Genomic DNA, 22,633 nt, shown 5'->3' with positions numbered 1-22,633 from the left:
TACAGCGTTGCATGACCGCGCAATTGTCATTCAAATTGCAACAGCGCTAAAAGCTGAAAATTGGTCTGGGAAGGAAGGGGGTTTAAAGCGGAGTTCCGGGCACAAAAACGATATTTTTTTTTTTGTGCCCGTCCGCTAGTTCAGCCTAACCTGAAAAGGAATTGGATAGTTAGATTTTTTTTTTTTTAAAAACTCACCTTGTAATTGACGATCGTAAATACTCACCTCAGGGTACTTCCTCCCTCGGAGCCGCGGCTCACCCCGTCACTTCCTGCGCTGCGATGATTCCTGGGAGCTAAACGTCATCGCTCCCAGGAATCAATGCGACGGCACCGGCCCCGCTCGTCACTTCCGGGCGACGCCGCATTCCCCTGCTAAACAGCTTCTGGGCATGCCCAGAAGCTGTTTAGGAATGCGGCGCCGCGCCGGAAGTGACGAGAGGGGCCGGTGCGGCGCATTCTGGGAGAAGAAGACGCGGAAGACGCAGAAGAGGACCGCGCCGGCTTCAGCTGCCCACAAGAGAGATGGAAATGCTGTGGAAGAAATTTTATAAGTAAGTATTTCTTCTAAAAGGTAAGTGCGAACCGGGACAGATCAGAGGCTACCCATTGTGGAATATGCTAGCCCTGACTGTCCCGGGGGTATGTTCATTAAAAAATGACATCTGTGCCCGGAACTCCGCTTTAAGTGCCCTGTATTGAGGTGGTTAAAGACTATTGTTATATTCCACGATGTGTTCGCTTTTATATACTTTACTGCCAGTTTTTAAATCTACAACAATCCGTGGGAATCAGTGACTGACCACGTGACCCTGGATTGGATCTCAGAACGAGGCTTGGCTCTCATAGAGGAACAAGGAAGTGGAGTAGGACAAGTGAGAAGCCTGAGAAATGATCATGTGACCATAGACTGGCTCTCACAGCGAGGCTTGGCTCCTATGGAGAAACAGGAAAGTAAAGCTGAACAAGTGTGCAGTCTGAGAAGGTGAAGAGGTTGTGTGCAGCTTTTATTTCTTGTATCTTGTAGTGAGATGGAGTAGCAAGTCACTTGAAAAGGTACTGTGATTATTTTATTGTGGGCAGGGGATGGAGATATATTGTGAGATCTTGCTTTGGAAATCATTTTTACACTGTGTGGGGCATTTCTCAGTAAACTTGCAGTCATCGTGTCTGCAAATGTGCAGCATTTTGTGTATTTGTCATTAAAAAGTGACAGATCTACCATAATGTTGTATTCAGTATAATAAATCTGAGGCAGTCCTGTGCACCCTCTGTTTTATCTAAATGTGCTAATGTGTTGCAGAACTGCCACATAAATACAATATTTCTAAAATCAGCATGGTCCACATTACTTCTTGCTTTAGTGACAGATCAGTACATTATTTGTGTTTAGAATACTGAGTGTTGGAGCATAGTTTTTCCGATTTGTATGTGATAAGCTATTTATTCGAAGGTTTGGAAAAAGCACATTCATTAATGTCCTCCTGTGCAAGTGTGCAGTGAATGTGTATGCACTGCATTGTACCAAGGCACGCCACCATAGCAATATGGTGTGAACGAGAGTTTGTACTCTCAGAAAGTTAGCAAAAGTGTGTACCATCTCCTAAGAATGCATAAAATTCCATTTTATTAGCTGTGCACAGGCTGGTATTTTTTATGTTTATTAAAGAAGTGTGGTTTTACTAAAAAAAACCTGCATTCATACTCCTCTCTATGCTGCAGCATTGGTGTGAAGCTGCAGCTTTCCCAAAACAGCTCTAAAATTGATAACTGAATGATCACATGACCACTGATCTCTGTTTGCTTGGAGCAGAGAGCAATGACTGTCAGTCGTTGCTCTCTGCTCCTTCAGTGATCACTGGGCTGCAGAGGGGGTGGGTGCAGCCATGTGCTGAGACCCATAGCCAGTAAGGACAGGCTCAGGCATGTTCAGCTCCTAGTCTCATTCCACCTGAGCAATCTTACCATGAAGCCATCACTGCACACTGCCACTCATTAGCAGTCTAGTCAAGGCATGTATATGTGCAGCTTTGGGTTGGGAAATGCCTCACTGCCTTTGAGTGGCGGTGTGCAGTGACTGCTTCCTGGCGGGATTCCTCAGGTGGGTTTGGACTAGGATCTGAATATTCCTGAGCCCATCTCTAATAGCCAGCCATTAATCAGGCAGCCAGGTTGATCCTTTCAGAACTTGGAGTTGTTCTGCTCTATCAGCTGATAGTGGGGAGTAGCCCACTATAAGCTGACTCTGAGTAACAGAAGTACAAAACGTTTTGGCCATTCTATGCATTAAAGTGGTAGTAAACCCCGTAATTTTACTTTTACCTACAGGTAAGCTTATAATAAAGTTTACCTGTAGGTAAAATGAATATCTCCTAAACGTGCACAATTTAGGAGATACTCTTGTGAGCAGCAGTCGGTGATGTCACCGCCACGTAAGCTGTGAAGGAATGGCATACCCATGCTGTTCTTCAGAGCTGTGTGCCGCAGCCGAGACTTCCATGCTTATGCGCGGGAGTGACCGCATCGCAGCTCGGCCAGTCAGATGCTTGGATCCCCCGAACCTGAAAGGACGACTGGGTGAAGATGGAAGCCTCTGCAGCGCAATTCTGGAGGGCTTTGTTTTAAGGTAAGTATTTCATATATGTGCTAGTATGTGCTGCATACTAGCACATTATGATATTACCTTGCAGGTGGAAACTTTTTTTTTTTTTTTTACAGAGTTTACTACTTCTTTAAGATGGAAAATCTTTTGTGCTGCAGGATCCCATCAGCCATGATCCTGATCTAGGGATGTGCATGAGAGCAGTGACTCTCGCCCCTGTCTCCCTCCTCACTGAGCAGGTTGATATTCACAGTAGGCATTGGCTCCCACTGTTGTCAATCAAATGCTGTGACAAGGGAGCAGAGGGGACAGGGCCGAGCCATACCCACCCTGTCTGTGTCAATGACTTATCCACATCTTTGTCAAGTATCCACAATTTTTGATCTTGACATGTTGACACAGCACTTGAAAATAGGAAAATCCTACAGATTCCACCAGCATACTCCTTTAGGAGGTTCTAATCATTGCTATTTAATCTGGAACAACAGATTCTAATTTTCATGGATTTGAAGTGGTAGTAAAAGTAGGAGTTTACTTTTGTCCACATGAAAAAATCTGCATTTTCATTAATTTAGGTTATGAGAATGAATACACCAAGTCTGTTTTGTGTGTCATTTGTTTAAGTATATCACCTCTATCTGTAGGCACCGTTTCAATAAACAACTAATATTTGCCTCTTCAAATATGCTGAAAAAGTCATCAATTCCCATGAGTAATTGTTTCTTTTTCCTGTGTGTGTGTGTTTATATTATGTGTGTGCATATATGTATGGTCCAGTGAAAAAAGCACTCACAGGTCTTGTACTGAAACAACACAAACAGATTGGTGTAGGTTTCGGTAAAGCATCACTTGTCGTTCTCAAGAAAGACAACAGTACCTTCTTGAAGTACAGGGTGGATAAAAATCATCAATTTATTTTAATAAAATGCTTTTGGAGTAAAAATCTATCTAAAAATAGTTTTCTTTTTTAAGATACATTAATAATTTCGTTTTCAGCATGAAATGGAGCTTAGTTATGAGGCATAAAGGCTGCATATTCTGCAATATTTACATTTTTGGTAAACTCATTCAATGAATGCAAGCTAAGATAACATGCAATGCATTGATGCATTTACAGTAATCATGAGATAAAACAAAGTTCAGGAATATTCTTTTATCCCATTGTTTTGCAAATCCATGTACACAACACACTGAATGATTGAATCGGTTTTGATATTGCTGTTTTACTAACCTGTCCTATTCTAAATAGGAAACCTTCATTTTTCTTGCAAATAATAAAAATTCTAAATACCAGCAAGAAGAAGTCCTTACATTTAAAGAGCACCTGTAATTTCAGATCCATCATGATAGTGCCTGTTAGCGGGCATCAACTCACCTGCTGCTGCCACGTCCCTCACCTTGTGTCACTGCCACATCACCAGCCGTCCCATTAAAGTAAATGGGACTGTCGGTGAGTCAACAGTGGGTGAGAGGAAGAGCTGCTGTGGGACAGAGATGACAGTTGCTCTTTAAAATAATGATTTAAATCAAGCCTTTTTCTAGTAATTTAAATCACATCCACCCTGTTGAAGTGTCACATAAATCGGTTTGTTGCTTTAATACAAGACGCATGAATGCCCCTTCCTCTGGACCATTTAAACTTGCCTTGAGTGCATCCAGGTAGTCTTTACACTTATTGGAGTAAAGTGCCCCTCACTGAGCTTTCTTGTACTCTCTCTCATGCAGTATGCTGTTTTTTTTTTACCTGAAATGGCATAACTGATAACTAATATTTTTGTGCATTTACTTTTGTACATGTCCCTTGATTGCAAAGCCGTTTAATTTCCAATAATATAAAGTACTAGTAATAGCAACCAAATGGCTAAAACAAGTCAAGCATTGCTTAATTAAGATTTTAGGATGTGTATTGAGGAGTGCCAGGTACAAAAGTTCATCTCATTAGAAGGTCTTTTTGGAAAATTGTAAAGGTAAAAGTATTTTTATTTTCTTTAATGCATTCTCTGTATTTAGGTTGAAAAATGCATTCCCCCCTCCCCCTCCGCAGCTCCCCTTAAAAACTCACCTGAACCAGATCTTGTTCCAGCGCTGTGCTTGTCTGCAGCAGCTCTCCTCCCCCAACTTTCACAGGCTTGGCTGAGAGCAGTGGGAGCCATTGGCTCCCGCTGCTGTCAGTCTAAGCCTGTGAGCTGAGAGCGGGGGGGAGCTGAGCTGAGCCTGTATGAGTGCTCCCATAGGAATGACTTCCAATGGGGGCACTCAGCAGGGGAGAGGACCCAGGAGTGCTGGTGGGGGAACTGAAGAGGAAGATCGGGGCTGCCCTGTGCAAAACCACTGCACAGAGCAGTTAGTGTAGCACTCTTTTAGGTATAGTAGGTGCTAGGACAAAGCATATACGTGGCCCTGTCTGCTTATCAGGAAGGCCTGATCTGTTAGTTAATCTGTCACATGCCTCCATGTGTGGCCTGTTGAGTCTGGGGAGTCTCCCCACTGTATCCATTGAGGGATCTCGTTGGACAGTGGAGGAAACCTAGCCAATTGCACACCAGGGTTTCTGACTGTTCCAGAAGGCGGGGATTGCCGCAATGCACCCTGGGATTGGAAATAAATCTGTGGGGAGCATGTGACAGAGTGTCTTTTGGCGGGAGCATCAGTCCCAGGAGGAGGTGACGGCTGTCTCTCCTCCTGTAAAGTGTGAAGGCTGTCCAGGCAGCCAGCCTAGGGACCAGAGGTTGAGCTGGGCTGCAAGGGATCCAGAGTGGAGCTGCTGGGCAGAGATCTTCAGGAAAAATAGTGTAATGAGTAGTCAAGATCTTCCCAGGGGTCTGCCTAGGAGAGGGGACCACTCTAGAGAGGTCAAAGGGGATCCAGGAGCCAGCTAGCCAGGAGTGTACAGTAAAGGGGGTGCCAAGTAGTAAAGCCCTGAAGCTTGGGGATTGAAAGGGGGCGCCAGGAAGGGCCCTAAAGTGTTCAGCAATACAGTTTGCTCTAAAGTCAGCTACCTCAGGAAGGAGTATCTTGGGGAGCTTGAAGGGACTTTTCCTACAGTCAGAGGTGAAGTTCTAGTAATTGCCCTTGTGGAGGCCAGTGTCAGAGAAGCACTAAATAGCAGAATCCAAACAGGGAAGACCGCTCTAGGTGAGGCTGGAATCAGGTGCCGGTCGGATCCGCAATCCAGGATAGCTTCATACAACAAAAGGAATGACCGCACTTCCGATGAGTTTCAAAAAGGAGTGTCTTTATTCCACATCAATCGGCAAATACATATACACACTGTGAGTGCAGGACAATCGGTGGACGCGTTTCACGACTGGATGTGTCGCTTATTCATCACCAAGTTCACTCTGGATGTGCATCGGCCATATATACACCCCATACATACAGCTGGCAACAATTGGAGTCATCAAACTAGTTGTTCCTCCCCTTGGTCAGCTGTTGGGAATCTATGGCTAGATTGCACAGACAGAGTGATCCCAACAAATCCAAACTTCAAAACACTTGTGCTAAAAACATTTTACATATATAAATGTCAATCAAAATGAATATCCATAGTGGTAAGTGCTCAAGTAAAGAAAAATAGAAAAACATCAATAATAAAAACATATTCAGTGTATGTGATACATTTATCATATATATAATAAAAAAAGAGAATATATGTGTATATGAAGTATGAATAAAAAGAATATGTATTAAAGACCTTGTGAATAACCATAAAATAAAAGTAAATTAAAAAGGTATAAAGTGATAATAATATATTGTTGTAAATAGTAATAATGATAATGTGACGTGTCACAAGAAAATTCTTGATGTTTAAAGAAGCCGTTTAACCGGCCAAGAAGAAACATATGTAGTGTATTAAAAAACGGAGCAATATAATTATAAAATATATAAAAAGTATATGAAAAATATAGAGAGCTCCACTCAGTGATTTCTACCCAACAATCATAGATAGAACAATACAGTGATATATCTTTGATGAAAAATTGTGTATAAATTGCCGCTTCGATATCTATAGGAATACATTTTCTATAAAACATTTACAAATAGTGAAACACTAATAAACCTTGTATAAGAAAAAATCACAAGTGTGTGAATCATATATAGAAAATTATTATTTCCATATATCAATGGATATACATGATTCACAATAAAGAGTATGACATGTATAAAATATAGTACGATGCATAGTGACATAGTTTATATTCTTCTTTGGTTGTGTAAACAGCGATAAATAACAATCAATGTAGACACATTGTGGCAACCTGTTGCTGTTTTGAAGCATGTTGCAAATGTCAGTGTGCATCTCCTTTTTTCATAGGCAAAATTTCTCATCTGGTGTTAAAACCACAAAACCTCTATTTGGAAGAAAGTTTTACAAAAAAGACGACCTAAAAGAGGGAGGGGGGATTGTTGGGGAAAAGAAAAAACGAAATACAAAACAAGGAAAATCGGGTATAGATAGCTATATGTCAGTAGGCTAGATTGGCTAAAATTAGCTCTCCATTTTAATTAATCAGCCATATTTATAGGAGACCCGATATGTTAAAATCGGCCGGTCTATGGGTAAATGTGGGAGTTTATCTCATCTAAATTGGTCTAAGCACTCAAAAATATTTTGATTATTGTATTATTTAGTTTTTATTACTATTATAATCTATTTTGTCGCTCTGAATGCTGACCTCATCCACAAATCCCAGAGGCAGGGGAAGGAAGATTTGGGAACGAACCTCCAATATAGTGTAATAATTATGTATTATAATACTAGAGATCTATGTCAATACAGATCTATGTCTATACAGATGACTCCAGCACTCTAGATAGAATATATCTGATATTCCATTGCTTACATGTGCACATCATGTGCAAGCATATAGAGTCCGGAGCTCTATCTGTAATTCTCACAGATCTTGAGAAAAAACTTTTTTGGTGCCTTTTAAGCTCATATATGTATACATTCAGACTAAAATGAAAAATGGTCTCAAATGTTTATTACAGGGAAAACATTTCCTTATATATTTTTACTGGATGTTTTATGAGTTTTATCAAAGTAGGGAAATATTTATGATCATTTTTCTGGATCAATATTATACTAGTATGAATACCAGTATAACTAATAGATATTAGGTATAAAAATGTGTCACGTCCCACTCAAAATTCATACCTTCAGGTAATCTTGTATGGAGTTTAAATATCCAGAAAACTTCGCGTTTGCAAAGTATCTGAAAAATTTCTCCTCCTCTTTTGGGTTTTGAGATTTTTTCAATGACTTGAACCATGACCAGGGAAATATCTCCTTCATGTAGGCCATTAAAGTGACGAGCGACATTGGTTGATTTGAAGCAACGAATGTCACTTAGATGTTCTCTAAATCTATCTTTGAGTCTCCTAGTTGTTCTGCCCACATATTGGGCCGAACACTTTTTGCAGGTGATTAGATATATAATATAATCAGAATTGCAGTTGAAAAACTTGTCTATTTTATAGATCCTGCCACTAATGGTGGATTGAAAGTGGGGACTTTTTAGAATATGGGGACAGGTGACACAATCCTGTGCCCCACATCTGTAGTTTCCTCTACAGTGCAACCATGTTAGCGATGGGGGGGCCCTTTTGGTTTGATACATACTAGGGGACAATACATTTCCCAAAGTGGCCGCCCTTTTCGCCACAATATTGAAACCCTTTCCCAGAATATCATTACATGCATGGTCTAGATATAAAATGGGTAGATGTTTATTAATTATAGATTTTATGTGGTTAAATTCTAGGCTGTATGGTAATGCCAATGTGACTGAAGATGTAGATTTATCTTTTTTATGTTTCCTTTTTTTTCTAATATTTTTGTCACTAGAGGGACTCTTTGTCGTTTGTACAACATTAGGGTCAAATTCCTGGTTTATGGGAGCAGTATGGTTAGGTGCAGCGAGTTGCAAAAGATCAATGCGATTTCTCTCAAGGGCCAATCGATAGGCTCTGTCCAACATCCACCTAGGATAGCCTCTCTGGAGAAAGCGCTGGTATAGGGAATATGATTCCTCTTTAAAGGTGTCATTGTCGCTGCAAATCCTTTTAAGCCTCAAAAATTGCCCCACAGGGATTCCTTTTATTGTGTGGAGAGGATGTCCCGACTTTGCATGCAATAGGCTGTTACCTGCCTGGGGCTTTCTATATAGGGAGGAAACGACTCTATCTCCTGCATGACTCAAAGTAATGTCCAGAAATACAATTTTATCTAGACTGGAAACTCCCGTAAAGGAGAGGTTCAAATCATTGTTGTTCAAAAACATCATAAATGATTCAAAATCAATGGATTTATGACTAATGAATAGTAGATCGTCAATATAGCGACGGTACAAAAAAATGCTATCCCTATATGGGTTTCCACCTCCAAAGATGCGGGACCTCTCCCACCAACCCATGTAGAGATTGGCTAGGGAGGGTGAGAACTTAGCTCCCATCGCTGCCCCGCATCTTTGGAGGTAGAACATGTCATCAAAAACAAAATAGTTATGTGTCAATAAATAATCAAGAATTTCTATCAAAAAAGCCTGTAAAGTAGATGACATCTCCGTGTATGTTTCCAAGCTATAGCCAACCGCTTCCAAAGCCAAAGCGTGTGGAATGGAGGAGTACAGACTGGACACGTCACACATGATCCAGCTGTACTCCTCGGACCATACAAAAGAGTCCATAATTTTTAGCAGATGGTTTGAGTCTTTCAAATAGCTTGGAAGAACTTGCACTATATGTTGGAGTTGTCCATCCATCTATTCTCCTAGTCGTTCGTTAAGGGAGCCAATGCCTGATACAATTGGGCGTCCATGTACTGGATCCAATCCCTTGTGTATCTTTGGCAGGTGGTGAAAAATTGGTGTTATTGGGAACTCTGGGATCATGTTTTCAGATTCCCTGATGGAAAAAGCACCTATGGCTGCCCCTTTTTTGACAAGTTGCTTTAGGACATTTCTAAACTTGTTGGTCGGGTCACTTTTTGATGGTTGGTATGTATTTGTGTCCATCAGTTGTCTCAAAGCTTCAGCTTTATAGTGTATTTTGTCGAGAACCACTACGGCTCCCCCCTTATCCGCATTTTTGATGATGATGGAATCATCTTCCTGTAATAATTTCAACGATTTCCTTTCATTTATGGACAGATTGTCTGCGTTGATATTTACATGTGTAGATGTTTTTCTATTTTTCTTTACTTGAGCACTTACCACTATGGATATTCATTTTGATTGACATTTATATATGTAAAATGTTTTTTGCACAAGTGTTTTGAAGTTTGGATTTGTTGGGATCACTCTGTCTGTGCAATCTAGCCATAGATTCCCAACAGCTGACCAAGGGGAGGAACAACTAGTTTGATGACTCCAATTGTTGCCAGCTGTATGTATGGGGTGTATATATGGCCGATGCACATCCAGAGTGAACTTGGTGATGAATAAGCGACACATCCAGTCGTGAAACGCATCCACCGATTGTCCTGCACTCACAGTGTGTATATGTATTTGCCGATTGATGTGGAATAAAGACACTCCTTTTTGAAACTCATCGGAAGTGCGGTCATTCCTTTTGTTGTATGAAGCACTAAATAGCGCCAAGCAGTATCATTTAGTGTCCCTGCCTAATTGTGCATAGTTCAGTTGTTGGAGTATCCAACTTCTCCATTCTCTAATCCAGGGGTGGGGAACCTTTTTTCTGCCAGGGGCCATTTGGGTTTTTATAAAATCATTCGGGGGCCGTACAAAATTATCAACTTAAAAATGTGCCTATTATATTTGGTCAAACATTTTATTTAACTCACCCCTAATGTGATGGCTGCAACTGCTTTTCTTTGGTGAGGTGTGTGATGTTAGCTGGTATTGATGATGTTGCTACTCGCAACTCGTTTTCCAGGTTTGTGTCGGTCAGTCTGGAGCTTAGTCGACTCTTTGTGGTGGTACGTTTTGAAAAGAACTGCTGGCGGGTAATGCTGGTGGGTATAGCTGGCTAGTACTGCTGTGGGTACTGCGGGCTCAGGCTGGTACTGCTGGCTTGTATTGTGCTGTGGGTACTGCTGGCTGGTATTGCTGTGGGTACTGCTGGCTCAGGCTGGTACTGCTGTGGGTACTGCTGATTCAGGCTGGTACTGCTGGCTGGTACTGTGCTGTGGATACTGCTGGCTGGTACTACCGGCTAGTACTGCTGGCTCATGCTGGTACTGCTGGCTGGCACTGCTGTGGGTACTGCTGGCTGGTATTGCTGTGGGTACTGCTGGCTCAGGCTGGTACTGCTGGCTGGTACTGTGCTATAGGTACTGCTGGCTGGTACTGTTGTGGGTACTGCTGACTCTGGCTTGTACTGCTGTAGGTACTACTGGCTCTGGCTGGTACTGCTGTGGGTACTACTGGCTCTGGCTGGTACTGCTGTGGGTACTACTGGCTCTGGCTGGTACTGCTGGTTCTGTTGTGGGTACTGCTGGCCCTGGTTGGTACTGCTGTGACTACTGCTGGCTCTGGCTGGTACTGCTGTGAGTACTGCTGGCTCTGGCTGGTACTGCTGTGAGTACTGCTGGCTCTGGCTGGTACAGCTGTGAGTACTGCTGGCTCTGGCTGGTACAGCTGTGAGTACTGCTGGCTCTGGCTGGTACTGCTATGTGTGCTGCTGGTGGGAAATGCTGGCTAGCAGCGGCGCCACGCTGGAGGAAGAGGCGATGTTTCCTGTATTGGTCACAGGCGGAGTGCATTTGATATCATTCTCCGCCTGTGACTCACTCAGACTGTCAGAATGGAGCCGGAACAATACAGGAAGCATTGGCTCCGTTCTGACAGATCAGCTGAGAGACATAGACTCAGCTGCATGGGGGGCCGGACCAAATGCCTTAGGTTCCCCACCCCTGCTCTAATCCAAGTTCTCAAATCCTAAAAACCAAAGAAACTGGACTGGTCCTTGTCTGAGGTGCTCACACTTGAAAAACATGTTGAGAGGTACTGTTGTTGCTAGCGGTAACCCAGGGGGACCCACACTCAGCACCTCCCTTGGGAGTAATGCTACATAAGTATGACATGTTTATTATTTTAATGAAAAAATGGGAAGCTTTAATATCACTTAAAAAACTGGTTAAAAAAAAAGCATCAAATATTGCAAAGAATTTTGTGGGGAAAAGCCTCCCTCTTCATTGGGGCTTGAGCAGTCAATATTAATAAAATCACAACAGAAAGCCATAAGTGACCTATGTTAAGGCTTGATGAAGAATAATGTCTCCTGATGGCACTAAAAGCAGTCTGCTGATTTTATTCGCTTTGACTGATTAAGCCTTGAAGAAGGGGGAAGGCTTTTTTCCTCGGCACACACATTTTACACTTTGTCTCTTATGATTTTCCTACTTTTATAGTTTTATTACTATTTGGCCTCAATATATGATTATTTCACAGTATATCCTTCAGTGGTACTTTCAACTACCTTTTGAAATAATCATAAGTCCTGAGCGCTGTTATTTCTGGTGCTTTTTGTCCTTTATGGTCAGTACTCCAAATGTCTCTTACAGCAGCTGGGATTGTCTAGTGCCCTTTAATCAGCAGTACAGAATTGTGGTACTATGGACTCGGCGCTTGATTTTTTTTTTTTTTATTCACCGTTCATTGCATCTCAGTTCCCTTGTGGCAGGTGTAACGATAAAAGATAACTTTACTTTAAAAAAAGAACAGCTTCCTGAGTTAAAAGACCCAGATGCATATTTTTCTTAATCTGCAGCATGCGTCTTAACTGCCAGTGCAGTCCATACCCATAGACTTCTATGGGGCCCTCTCCTGATACAGGAAACATGACAACTTCAATGTGAAATCTTTTGTATCAGACACACAATCTCCACTTCCTGGCTGAAAAGGGAAAAAAAGGAAATGTGCGGTGAGACGAAATAAACATTTTTAAAACCATATATATATTTTTTTTTTTTATATCCTGAACTTACTACATTAAAGAATTATGTGGAGAAACCCATATGCAGTACATTCCCTTTAAACCTAATAATTTTGATGTTTTGTCTTGTAGCTTTATATTCAACTTTCCAAGCTGGAGATGAAGGATATGATCTAGTGAAGTGTGTATGACGTAACTGGATTGAAAATTACCACCTGTCATGGTCTCTGCACCTGGTACAGTACAGACATACAATGATTGCTACTACTGGTTCCAGTGGACTTTGTGAGTATACACTGCATTTATCATGTAAGATAGCAGAAGAGTAATAAACCTGTAGTGTCCTCATCTACTCCCCATCTTACTGTGTAAATTGACCATATCCACGCCAGATGCGCGTGTTTTATACAAATAATTGACTATTGGACTCTTTGTGAGGGACCCTGTTTAAATAATACAATAGGATATGATGATTGAGCCAGAATTCCACATGCACAAATTTCAGCTAAATGTATCTGGTATGAATAAATACCATTTACTAATACTGGATTTTCTAAACCTAATTTTCTGCACTGGAAAGACATTTCACCATTCTAGCTACATCGTGAAGGTTAATCCAAGCATTCACTCTTCTTTGTGGGGTTACATTCCTTGAGAATAATTAAAATAATTCCACTCCAGACCAATGTTTCTGTAATTTGAGGGATGCCAAGTAGACTTACCCACTGGATTCCATGCTCAGCCATCCTACCACAGAGTCTCACTCCTCCTGCATTCAAATGCAAACTAATCCCTGGAAGCCACCTTGAAATGGTGGGAGCAGATGGGTGGAGGTGGAAGTTCCCCGCCTCAATAGCTGCTTTAGTACAGCTTCTATGAATGGAGTGATTGGAAATTGTTAGCACCCTTGAGTGCATATTACAAGTACCTTGGCTCTTATTAACCCCCAATGCTCCGGAATATTATGTTCGTGGGGTGGGGGATATCGAAGGAGGAAGATTTAAACTAGCGCAAGTGTCAGCAGCACAGAGAACACATCACATTTATAGTAAGTAATGTCTCTTTTGTGTTGATTTTCTTTGATTTTTTTTAAATTTGAAATCAATTTGGGTTTTAACATTACGCATACCAGGTAACCAGTTTGCTTTATGATGAATAAGTCAAAATGTGAGCAATAATAGGATTATAAAAGACCTGGAGAACCCTGGAAAGGAACAGAAAAATAAGTCCTGTGGTGTGCACAGAGCACTGTAGCAAATGGTGGATGTTTGTCAGGTTCCTGCTAATTGTGAAATTTGCTTAAAAATGAATGATTACACAGAACCTGAGCCTAGTTGCTGTATACACTGCATTCCTATGCCATAAACCAATGCTCCTATTTACTGAGCCACAAGCCACAGTCTCGCAGGAACACAAATTCTGTAAAAATTATATATTTTTTAAAAAAATTCAAATTTTGAATTGCATATACTTTTCAATGCCCAAAAGATATCACTCTGTTTGACAGAGCCTCCCTTAACCACTGAAGGACCGCCCGCCCACAATGTACTAGTACGTCACTGCCTGCATCCGGGTTTAGTGCATACACATGCGCGCCCCCCATGCGGGCACTCGCTAGGATTGTACACAGTGTGAGTCTGTCTGCAAGTCTTGGTCAACGATTCATGGCCTGGACCTGCTGATCAGTTGTGTTGAATCACAGCCCACAGCCCTGTGTTGACAATTAATACAGGGCTCTGCAGAGGGAGCAATCTCTCTGTTTCTTATGACTACAAAGCAGGGATAAGAAACAAAGATCTGTTAGAAAATCTAGCACATACTGCACACATTACACATTTGTTAGGTACATATTTAACCCCTTGATTGCCCTAGATGTTAATCTCTTCCCAGCCACTGTCATTAGTACAGTGACAGTGTATAATATGATTAGTGCCACTGACCTATCAGTGGTAGTTAGTCGGTTCTCCCCCAGCATCAGTTAGTGTCACATTGCCCACTGCACCATCACAGTCCCATTATAAGTCACTAATTAGTAGTATAAAAAAAATAATTACAATATATATATATACCATAGTTTGTAGACACTACAGCTTTCACGCAAGCCAATCAATGTACACTAATTGTGATTTTAGTAAAAAAAAAAAAAACTGATCATGCAGCAGGATACATTTTGGTCAAAAAGAAATTCGATTTTTTTACTTTTTTTTTTATTCGATCTGTTTTTTTATAGCAGAAAGTAAAAAAACATATTTTTTTTTTTTTTTTTACAAAATTTTCGGTATTTTTTTGTTTATATCACAACAAATCAAAAACTCAGTGGTGATCAAATACCACCAAAAGAAAGTTCTATTTGTGTGAAAAAAAATTATTTAAATTTTGTTTGGGTTCAGCGTTGCATGAAAGCGCAATTACCAATTAAAGTAGTGCAGTGCTAAATGGCAAAAATAATGGCCTAGTCATGAAGGTGGTAAAACGTTTCGGCGCTCAGGTGGTTAAAGGATAAGTTCAACTTGGGAACTTTTTCACCCGTTTGCAGGGTGGAACATGTAACATGCGGGCCAGGGATCTTCTCCCTTCACCCGCTGTCCCAATTTGAATACAGCGTGGCCATGCAGGTCTCCGCTCACACGGCCACATCATTCATTCACAGTTTCCTGTGAATGAATGCCTACAAGTACAATCAGCCATTGTGGCTGATAGTTTGTAGTTCTCAATGAGCTTTAAGATGGTCAATGCGCTGATGAGTGTCCTCGTAGTCCATTGATAACTACCTCCCCGTATGAGGTATGAGCAGGCAGCTATGCTGAGAGTCTCTAGTGGCCTGAGATTGCACCTGCGATCTGCCTATCATGGGTGAAATGCTTTATAGGTTTGTTGGAAAAAATACAAAATAAATACACTTTTTTTTTTTTTTTTTTTGTAACCTGAAAAAGTATAACTAAAAGCAAAACTTTTGTTTTAGTTTTGGGTAGAGTGGACAGGGATTAGAACACATTTTAGATTTGTATTGCTGTCTGTGCCCCTGTTAAGTAGAGTCACCCTCTCCTATTTATCCTGTTTACCATTATCATTGAAAATGAAAGTAAAAGAAAATCACAAATTTTGGGTTGTCCCCAGAAAAGTAATAGAGGAAAATCTTGCAATGGAGACACTAGTTCTGGTCACCTGGGGGTCCCCAAGAGTTTCCCCTAAATTGCAGGGATTTCCTCTCACTTCCTATTTGGTTATAAGACAGGAAGTGAAGGGAAATCTCTGCAATGGGACACAGATTGCGAAAAAAAAAAATCGGACAGGGGTTATAACCTTCTCTTACTCTCTCAAAATAGAATTAAAAAAAAATGTTTGCCTTTAGTTCTACTTTTAAGGTGAACATAGCCTTTGAAGAAGAACTGCATTAATACTAGAAACTGTTAAGATAATGAACATTTTGGTCAGGACTATGTAATGTACAACATAGTATATAGAGTGCAGAGGTCAGGACAGAAAATAAAAAATAAGTAACATACAAAATGGGGCATGTAGAGTGCAGTAGTCAGGATGCAGGATGGAGGGGTAGGGGGTACGGAGAAAGAGAAATAGATGAGGGGGTAGGAAAGTCGGGGGGGGGGGGGGGGTTGGGTTGTTCAATATAGAAAACTTGCTCACCTAATTTGGTCTCCCCAAGGCTCAGGCAGCAGCACGGTAGCAATCAGCTAGGCAGGATCTAGGTCTGTGTGCTCTGTTTCAAACCTCCCACTCGTATGTCCAACTCCTTTCCTGGCCCTCTAGTCACACTAAGATACCATGTCCACATCTTCTACTGATGGCAGCCATGTAGTGTCGGCTATGTGCCGCCTCCTGACAAAAAGTGCCCTGCTCGACCACACAGGTAGACAAAAAGAGTATGCAGAGGGAAGATCCAATAAAAATATTAATAATGCAAAAAGTAGCAAAATAAAGATGTCCTGGCTGCAATACAATGTATGTTCTAGCACATGTATAAGAGGCAACCCTGGCTGTGCACATAAAACAAAATACAAGACCTAAAACACACATATATGACGATGCGTCCGGACATCAGATGCTCCTTGCAATCTGATGGAATTCCAAAGGCACCGCCATATCAATCCCTGTGTCAATACAATTTATGACTAGGAATTTGTCCGATGGCAAGCCCCTGGGAGCTCGAGCTGTGGTGGGCCAGGGAAGGTGCAATCGGGAGATGGAGGAGGAAAGGAGGGGAAAGGGGATGTGACCAACGGATAGAAGTGTCCGTGTCAGAAATGGCACAATGGCCAATATCCACTGTGGATCATTTTAAATATTGCATGATAGTGGGGTCCAAGCCATCTAAGTGTTAGGAGCTGCAAGCCGTAGTGGGTAAATGCTGGGAAGGTAAAGTTCATGCAGAGATGGGACAGTAAATGCAGTGATGAAATTTCAAACCCCCTTGGCAGATTGACATATTAATCATCTTTCCATACTATGTGGGGGTAACTAAAAAAACGTATAATCTCTTGACCAGTATATACCCTCTCTCACTTGCCCCCATATGGAACTAAGCTAAGATCATATCTGGGGAAAGGAACAGTGTGGAATTCTGATTCAAGTAAAGACATCTTATTTTTATCCATTGTGAGACTCGCATCAAGTGTAGAGCTTTTAAAGGACACCACCACTTGCTTTTTCTTTCTTTTAAGGGCTGTCCTCACCCATGTTTATTAAAGGCAAGTTCATCAAGCAGAAAAATAACAGGGATTCCCTCGCAGGGGTTTCAGCATTTTCAATCCTCAGCAAAATAAACGATCAATCAGCCCTCCTGGCTTGTACTTGCAGCGCTGCTGCTGTGGCTTTAAACTCCAGGCCCTTGTCTGTCTCCTACAGACTTCGCTCACCCAACAGGGTGCACACCGATAGCAGCCTTGTGCCGCACTGACTCCTTGGCCAGATCTCCTGTCTTCCGGGGTGGAGCCCAGAACCATGATCAGGCTACTACTAAAAGCCCAGCACACACCTGCCCAATTATTATGCTGGCTGTTCTGAATATCTGGACCCAGGAGTGGAGATTTCATCCCACCCCGATCACTTAGAAATCTCCAGGCTCCAGGTCCCAAACTGAACTTTTTAAAACACAGAGGAAACTGAAAAGCCAGGTTCCTCTTCATGTTACAAGCTCCCTGGAGCCCTTCAACCTGCCTGGTTGATAATTCTGGGTCACAATTGCTTTCTAGACCCTATACATAAAATCTCCACAGCAGCCTCATGCGGCACACTGCATACAATTCAGCATTGTGCGGTTTCTTGGCTAACTTGGAGATTTTATGTATATCATGTTGATGTGTGTATATTCACACCTGCTTTGTGAGTATAATGTATACTTTTTAATATTTTAATAAATGTTTTTAGTGGTAATGCACTAGGTCGGTGCGCCTCTTTTCTTTTTGTTGTTGTTTCCCAGTTGCTTCGGGATACCCTTGATCCTGAAGGGGCAGCAAGACCATAAGTTTTATCCACTCAAGTCTGAAGTATCCCTCTTCCCTCCGTCTTATTTTCACTCGAGCGCAGGAGAATTGTTCTACAGCTTTCTAGACCCTGGCAGGGCAACATTCTGCCACTATATATATATATATATATATATATATATATATATATATATATATATATATATATATATATATATATATATATATATATATATATATATATATAACATAATTTGTTACATTTCATTTGTTGGTTCTGAGGATTTCTCATGTTTCTCAATTTATATATCATCCACATAAATTTTATAGGGATATCACGATAAGAAATAGAGGGAAAAGAAGGAATGGGAAAAGTGGGGGGAGAAACAAAAATGGAAGACAAACAAAACGACACACAAGATATATAAAGAAAGATGGATATATATAGAGGGTAACAAAAGGAGTGTATATAGAAGTCATGATATAGATTATCCTAAGAGGACTGATGGCAGACATTGCGAAAGAATAACAGCAACAAACCTATCCAATTTTTAAAGAAAAGTGTAAATTGTAAGGTGCATAGCGAGTGTATATAATGAACACCACATTCTAAATATTTTAAGAACATGTCTAGGTCCGTCTTAATCAGTGTTCAAGATAAACCTGTAGGTTCAATGAGTTTTAGCCATTAGGTGAGATAGACTTCAACCTATATATCCACCATTTTTCTTATTGCAGTAGTATGAGGTTGAAGTCACCTCTTCTTCTGAGGTAATTTTTCTGAGGCAAGATAACATTTATATAACCCTAGTTGTAGAGCAATTGATCAGATCACGGATCTGATAGTCCTTTTCTCCCAGGGAATCCTGGAAGGTATCTGTTCTATCTACATATGGGCAAACCTGACCTCTCCCACAGGGAAACATCCCTTTACTCCTAGGGAACTGCGACAACCATGTCTTTTCCGGTACTTTAACAAATTGAGATTTAATTATTCGTGCCACTAACTTAGGTGCTGGGCCTGCTAGGCTGGCTAATCCCGGTGAATTGGTCAGGATCCCTCAATGTTTTTGCAGTATCCTATATACTGTGTCCCACTGTGCACCAAATTGTGTTATTATCCTCGTGGGGTTTATGTTGTTATGTATTGGGTCACTTTTTATCTTCTTTCTTAATAGATTCTTTCTCTCTTGCTATGCAATCCTTTTCTTGGCTTTCCTGAGTTGTTTATGTGAATAGCCTCTTTCTTGAAAAATTCTCTGTAAAGTTCATCGCTTTCTTGCACATAGGCAGGTGGCTTAGTGTAATTCTGTTTGATATGGAGGGATTGCCCTACTTGGATTCTATCCTTTAGCCATTTTGGGTGGTGGCTATCAGCTCTTAATAGGGTGTTGGCGGCTGTTTCCTTTCAAAATGTACAGGTAACTAGAGTCCCACCCTCCGTCCTTATCCAGAGATCAAGGAAGGAGATTTGTTCCCAGTCATACCCATATGTAAGGTAAATATTGCGGTTATTGGAATTCAAACTCCCCATAAATGTATGGAGAGTTTCAATGTCGCCTTTCCAGACCATCAAAATGTCATTGATGTACCTTAACCACGTGTGTTCGTGGTCAAGGTACATTTGCAACACATAAACAATCTCCTCCTCCCATAGTCCCAAATGCAGGCATGCATATGACAGGGCCCACGATGCTCCCATGGAGGTACCCTCAATTTGTTTGTAGTATTATGTCATGAATTGAAAATAGTTGTTCTCTAGTGCAAAGGACAGCATTTCTTCCAGAAATTAGTTCTGGGGGCCACATTCAGGTATGTGCCTCCTCCTGCCTACAGTGCTCTCACTAGGTATTGCAAACCATTGGTGTCATAACACACTAAGCCCAGCATTCCGTTTTGCCCCTATGTGCCCCCATACCACTAGGTATACGTGTCGCTGAAAAAGTGGGTTTTGTATATCCTGGCTTTGAAACAAGCCTTCGCTGACCATGCTGTGCATGTGTTTAACCTGACTTGGGTAAGTTGGGAACACTGTTTTTCTGTTTGTAACTGGCAGAGAGAGGTTTAAACTCCTGGAGGTAGATTGAAGAACCCCAAAAAATAAATATTGGAGGTTGGTTATAAATTCAATTTATTTCAATATGTCATGATAATAAACTCTGTCAGTAAAGCAAAATAATTTAAAAAAGTAACGATGTAAAAGAAAAATAACTGTTGCGGCTGGTGACTCAGATCTTTTGTTCTGTTGCAGAGCTTCAATGGCTGAAGAATCTGAGACTTAGGGGTCTATATATGAGACAATAGTCAGACCAATGTTGCACATATTTGGGCAGGCAGGTTGAGTTTTTTTTTTTTTTTTTCCCTGTAATAGATTAATTCCTTTGATTGTCAGCTACATCTGATAAGGTACATTTTCTCACTGTACTTTTAGAAAACATTACCTCTTTTGGGCCACCAGATGGCGCTGACAATTAGTAATTATTCTGTTACAGAAAATATAGGGTAAAATGATTCACCCTGCTCAAATATGTGTGACATTCATTCAGCAAATGTTATATAAATAGACCCCTTTTGTGTTTCAGATGCCTGCATACACCTCTGTGGTTCTTCCCCCTGGTCACTACATCTCTACTGCATCACTGCAGAACTTTTTAAAGTAAGCCTATCCTGGGAGAAACGTGGTGGCTTCCATGGATGATATTTCTCAAGCTGCTAGTCACCTGGCTATTATGTGTCCCATCTGAAACATGAAAGCGGTATAGATATGCTGGTAAATAGTCTTCAGTTACAGAATTGGAGGTAGCATTAATGGACTACAAGTGTGGTGACTTGGGAAACAACTAATCTGTAAACGTAGTTTACAGATTCCTATGAATGTTTGATATGGCTGGTGAGAACTTCAAATTTGAGACAGTGTGGAGAAGAACCCCACAATCCTATAAAAGTTGGGGAGCGGTTTGGCAGTGGGGTCTTTGAATATCCTCCAATTTCCCTAAATATTGGTGTAACATGAAAACATGGTTAGAATGATAGACTTCTCTTTTAAAGGCAGACAGTTACATTGATAGCCAGGCAACTAGCATTTGCAGAATTAGAAGGCAGCATTGATAGTCTCTTTGTTATTCTGTAAGGTTCCCTTTGGGGAGGATTCACACCTACGAATGCACCCTGCCTCCGAATAGATGCGAACATCCCAGCAGGGTTTCCAACGATAAGCTGCGCGAGGCAGCCCCAATGAAGGCAATAGGAGGCTGCGGGCTCTCGCCGCTAATCACGGCCATTCAGGTGTAATCATTCATGCAGCCATCACATGCAAGTGACGCAGGCGAATGCACCCTTAAGCCTAGCTCACATGTATGTGGTGTGGGAAACACAGGGAATCCTGTGCATTTCCCACACTGCAAAAAATGGCATGGCGTTCATGAGAACCGCAGTGGGTGTCAGATTTTAGTTAAACACCCCAAAACAGTTTGAGTGTCAGAATCAGATCGCATGGGTGTTCACGCGGTCAATCAAACTTCCAATGCAGGGGGAAAAAACGTTTATCATATGTCCTCCGACAGTCGCCGCCTCCTCTAAGTCATCACTATTGGGTATTGACTTCCGCTCCGCAGGAGTAGCTACGCATAAGACTTAGTCAAAAGAACAAAGGCATTTGCATATACACACCCATGGGGGCTGTCCCACTGGTCAATACCCCCCTGCAGTGACCACTCCCAACTCAGTTTCTTTCTGACTAGCGTCAGGAGTAGTTAGGCTTCCCTGTGCTGGGGCTACAGTCTCAGTCTTTCTAATCTTTTTTTATTTGATTTTCTTTGAAAATGTCAGTTTTTCTTTACTTTACTAGCTGTTTATTTTGTCAGCTTTCGTTTTTTAGTCGGTTCTTCGGATGAAGATGGATTCATGCGGAGCTGGGAATCGGACTGACCGCCCTGGTTCTCCAGGGCAGAGGGTCAGAGGGACTCTCAGCCCGCCATCGAGTGTTCAGCCGTGGTTCGTCCTGGCATTATTAACGACCCATCCCTGCTTGCAGCAGGGATGCAGCCGTGAGGTGGCTACCTCATTGGACACATCTGCGGTGCTGCAGTGTAATGTCCTTGGCTAACGGCATTCCCTGTCAGATGAGGACAGCGGCTTTCCGTTCTGAGAGGCTCCCCACGCCATCTGGTACAGGTAAGTACTTCTGTGTGGGGCCTCTGTCTGGGGTGGCAGTCCTGTGTTGCTGTGTGTCCCCCATGTCTGTGCCGGTGTGGGACTCCCTGTTGTGATCCCTGCGGGGGTCTTTTGTACATACGCTGCGCTATGGTGCTGTGTGTTTGTGGGAACCCCTTTTCCCTGTGTCACTTAAATGTTTTCACTGGGGGTGCAGACGATGTGTGTGGCGGCCGCAGCGGGGAAAATCCGCGCGGTCCGCCATCTTTAATGTGGGCAAGCATGTCTGGCTTCTCTGTGGGCTGATTTACATGCTGTTTTGGCGCCATCTGGCGCCATCTTGCGTGTGGCAGAACGATCGTTCCATGCACATGTTCGGCGGCCATTTTCCTGAAGCCTCCTATTCATTTCTATGGGCAGCCATTTTCCCTGGGTCATTGCAGCTTATAGTTCAGCCTCTTCTGACCTCACTTCCTTTTCCTCTGGAGCAGCGTTTGGTGTGGTAACACTCTGTGGGGCTCTGCAGACTGTCTCTTCCATAA

General features: G+C 41.9%; 1 protein-coding gene across 1 annotated transcript in view; it reads left to right on the top strand.

The window, feature by feature from the left end:
• Nucleotides 1–907: 907 nt before the first annotated feature.
• UBAC2 (UBA domain containing 2) overlaps nucleotides 908–22,633 on the top strand; it is a 301,154-nt gene continuing 279,428 nt past the window's right edge. Inside the window, exons 1-2 of the mRNA XM_082245721.1 lie at nucleotides 908–1,055; nucleotides 12,631–12,783. Of these exons, the coding sequence (XP_082101847.1) occupies nucleotides 12,753–12,783 (31 nt within the window). The 5' untranslated portion in view covers nucleotides 908–1,055; nucleotides 12,631–12,752. The remainder of the gene's footprint in view (nucleotides 1,056–12,630; nucleotides 12,784–22,633) is intronic.

Source organism: Pelophylax lessonae (assembly GCF_965119305.1).
Source record: "Pelophylax lessonae genome assembly, chromosome: 2".
Taxonomy (NCBI): domain Eukaryota; kingdom Metazoa; phylum Chordata; class Amphibia; order Anura; family Ranidae; genus Pelophylax; species Pelophylax lessonae.
The sequence above is the reverse complement of the archived record's forward strand: the minus strand, read 5'-3'. Positions and strand labels throughout refer to the sequence as shown.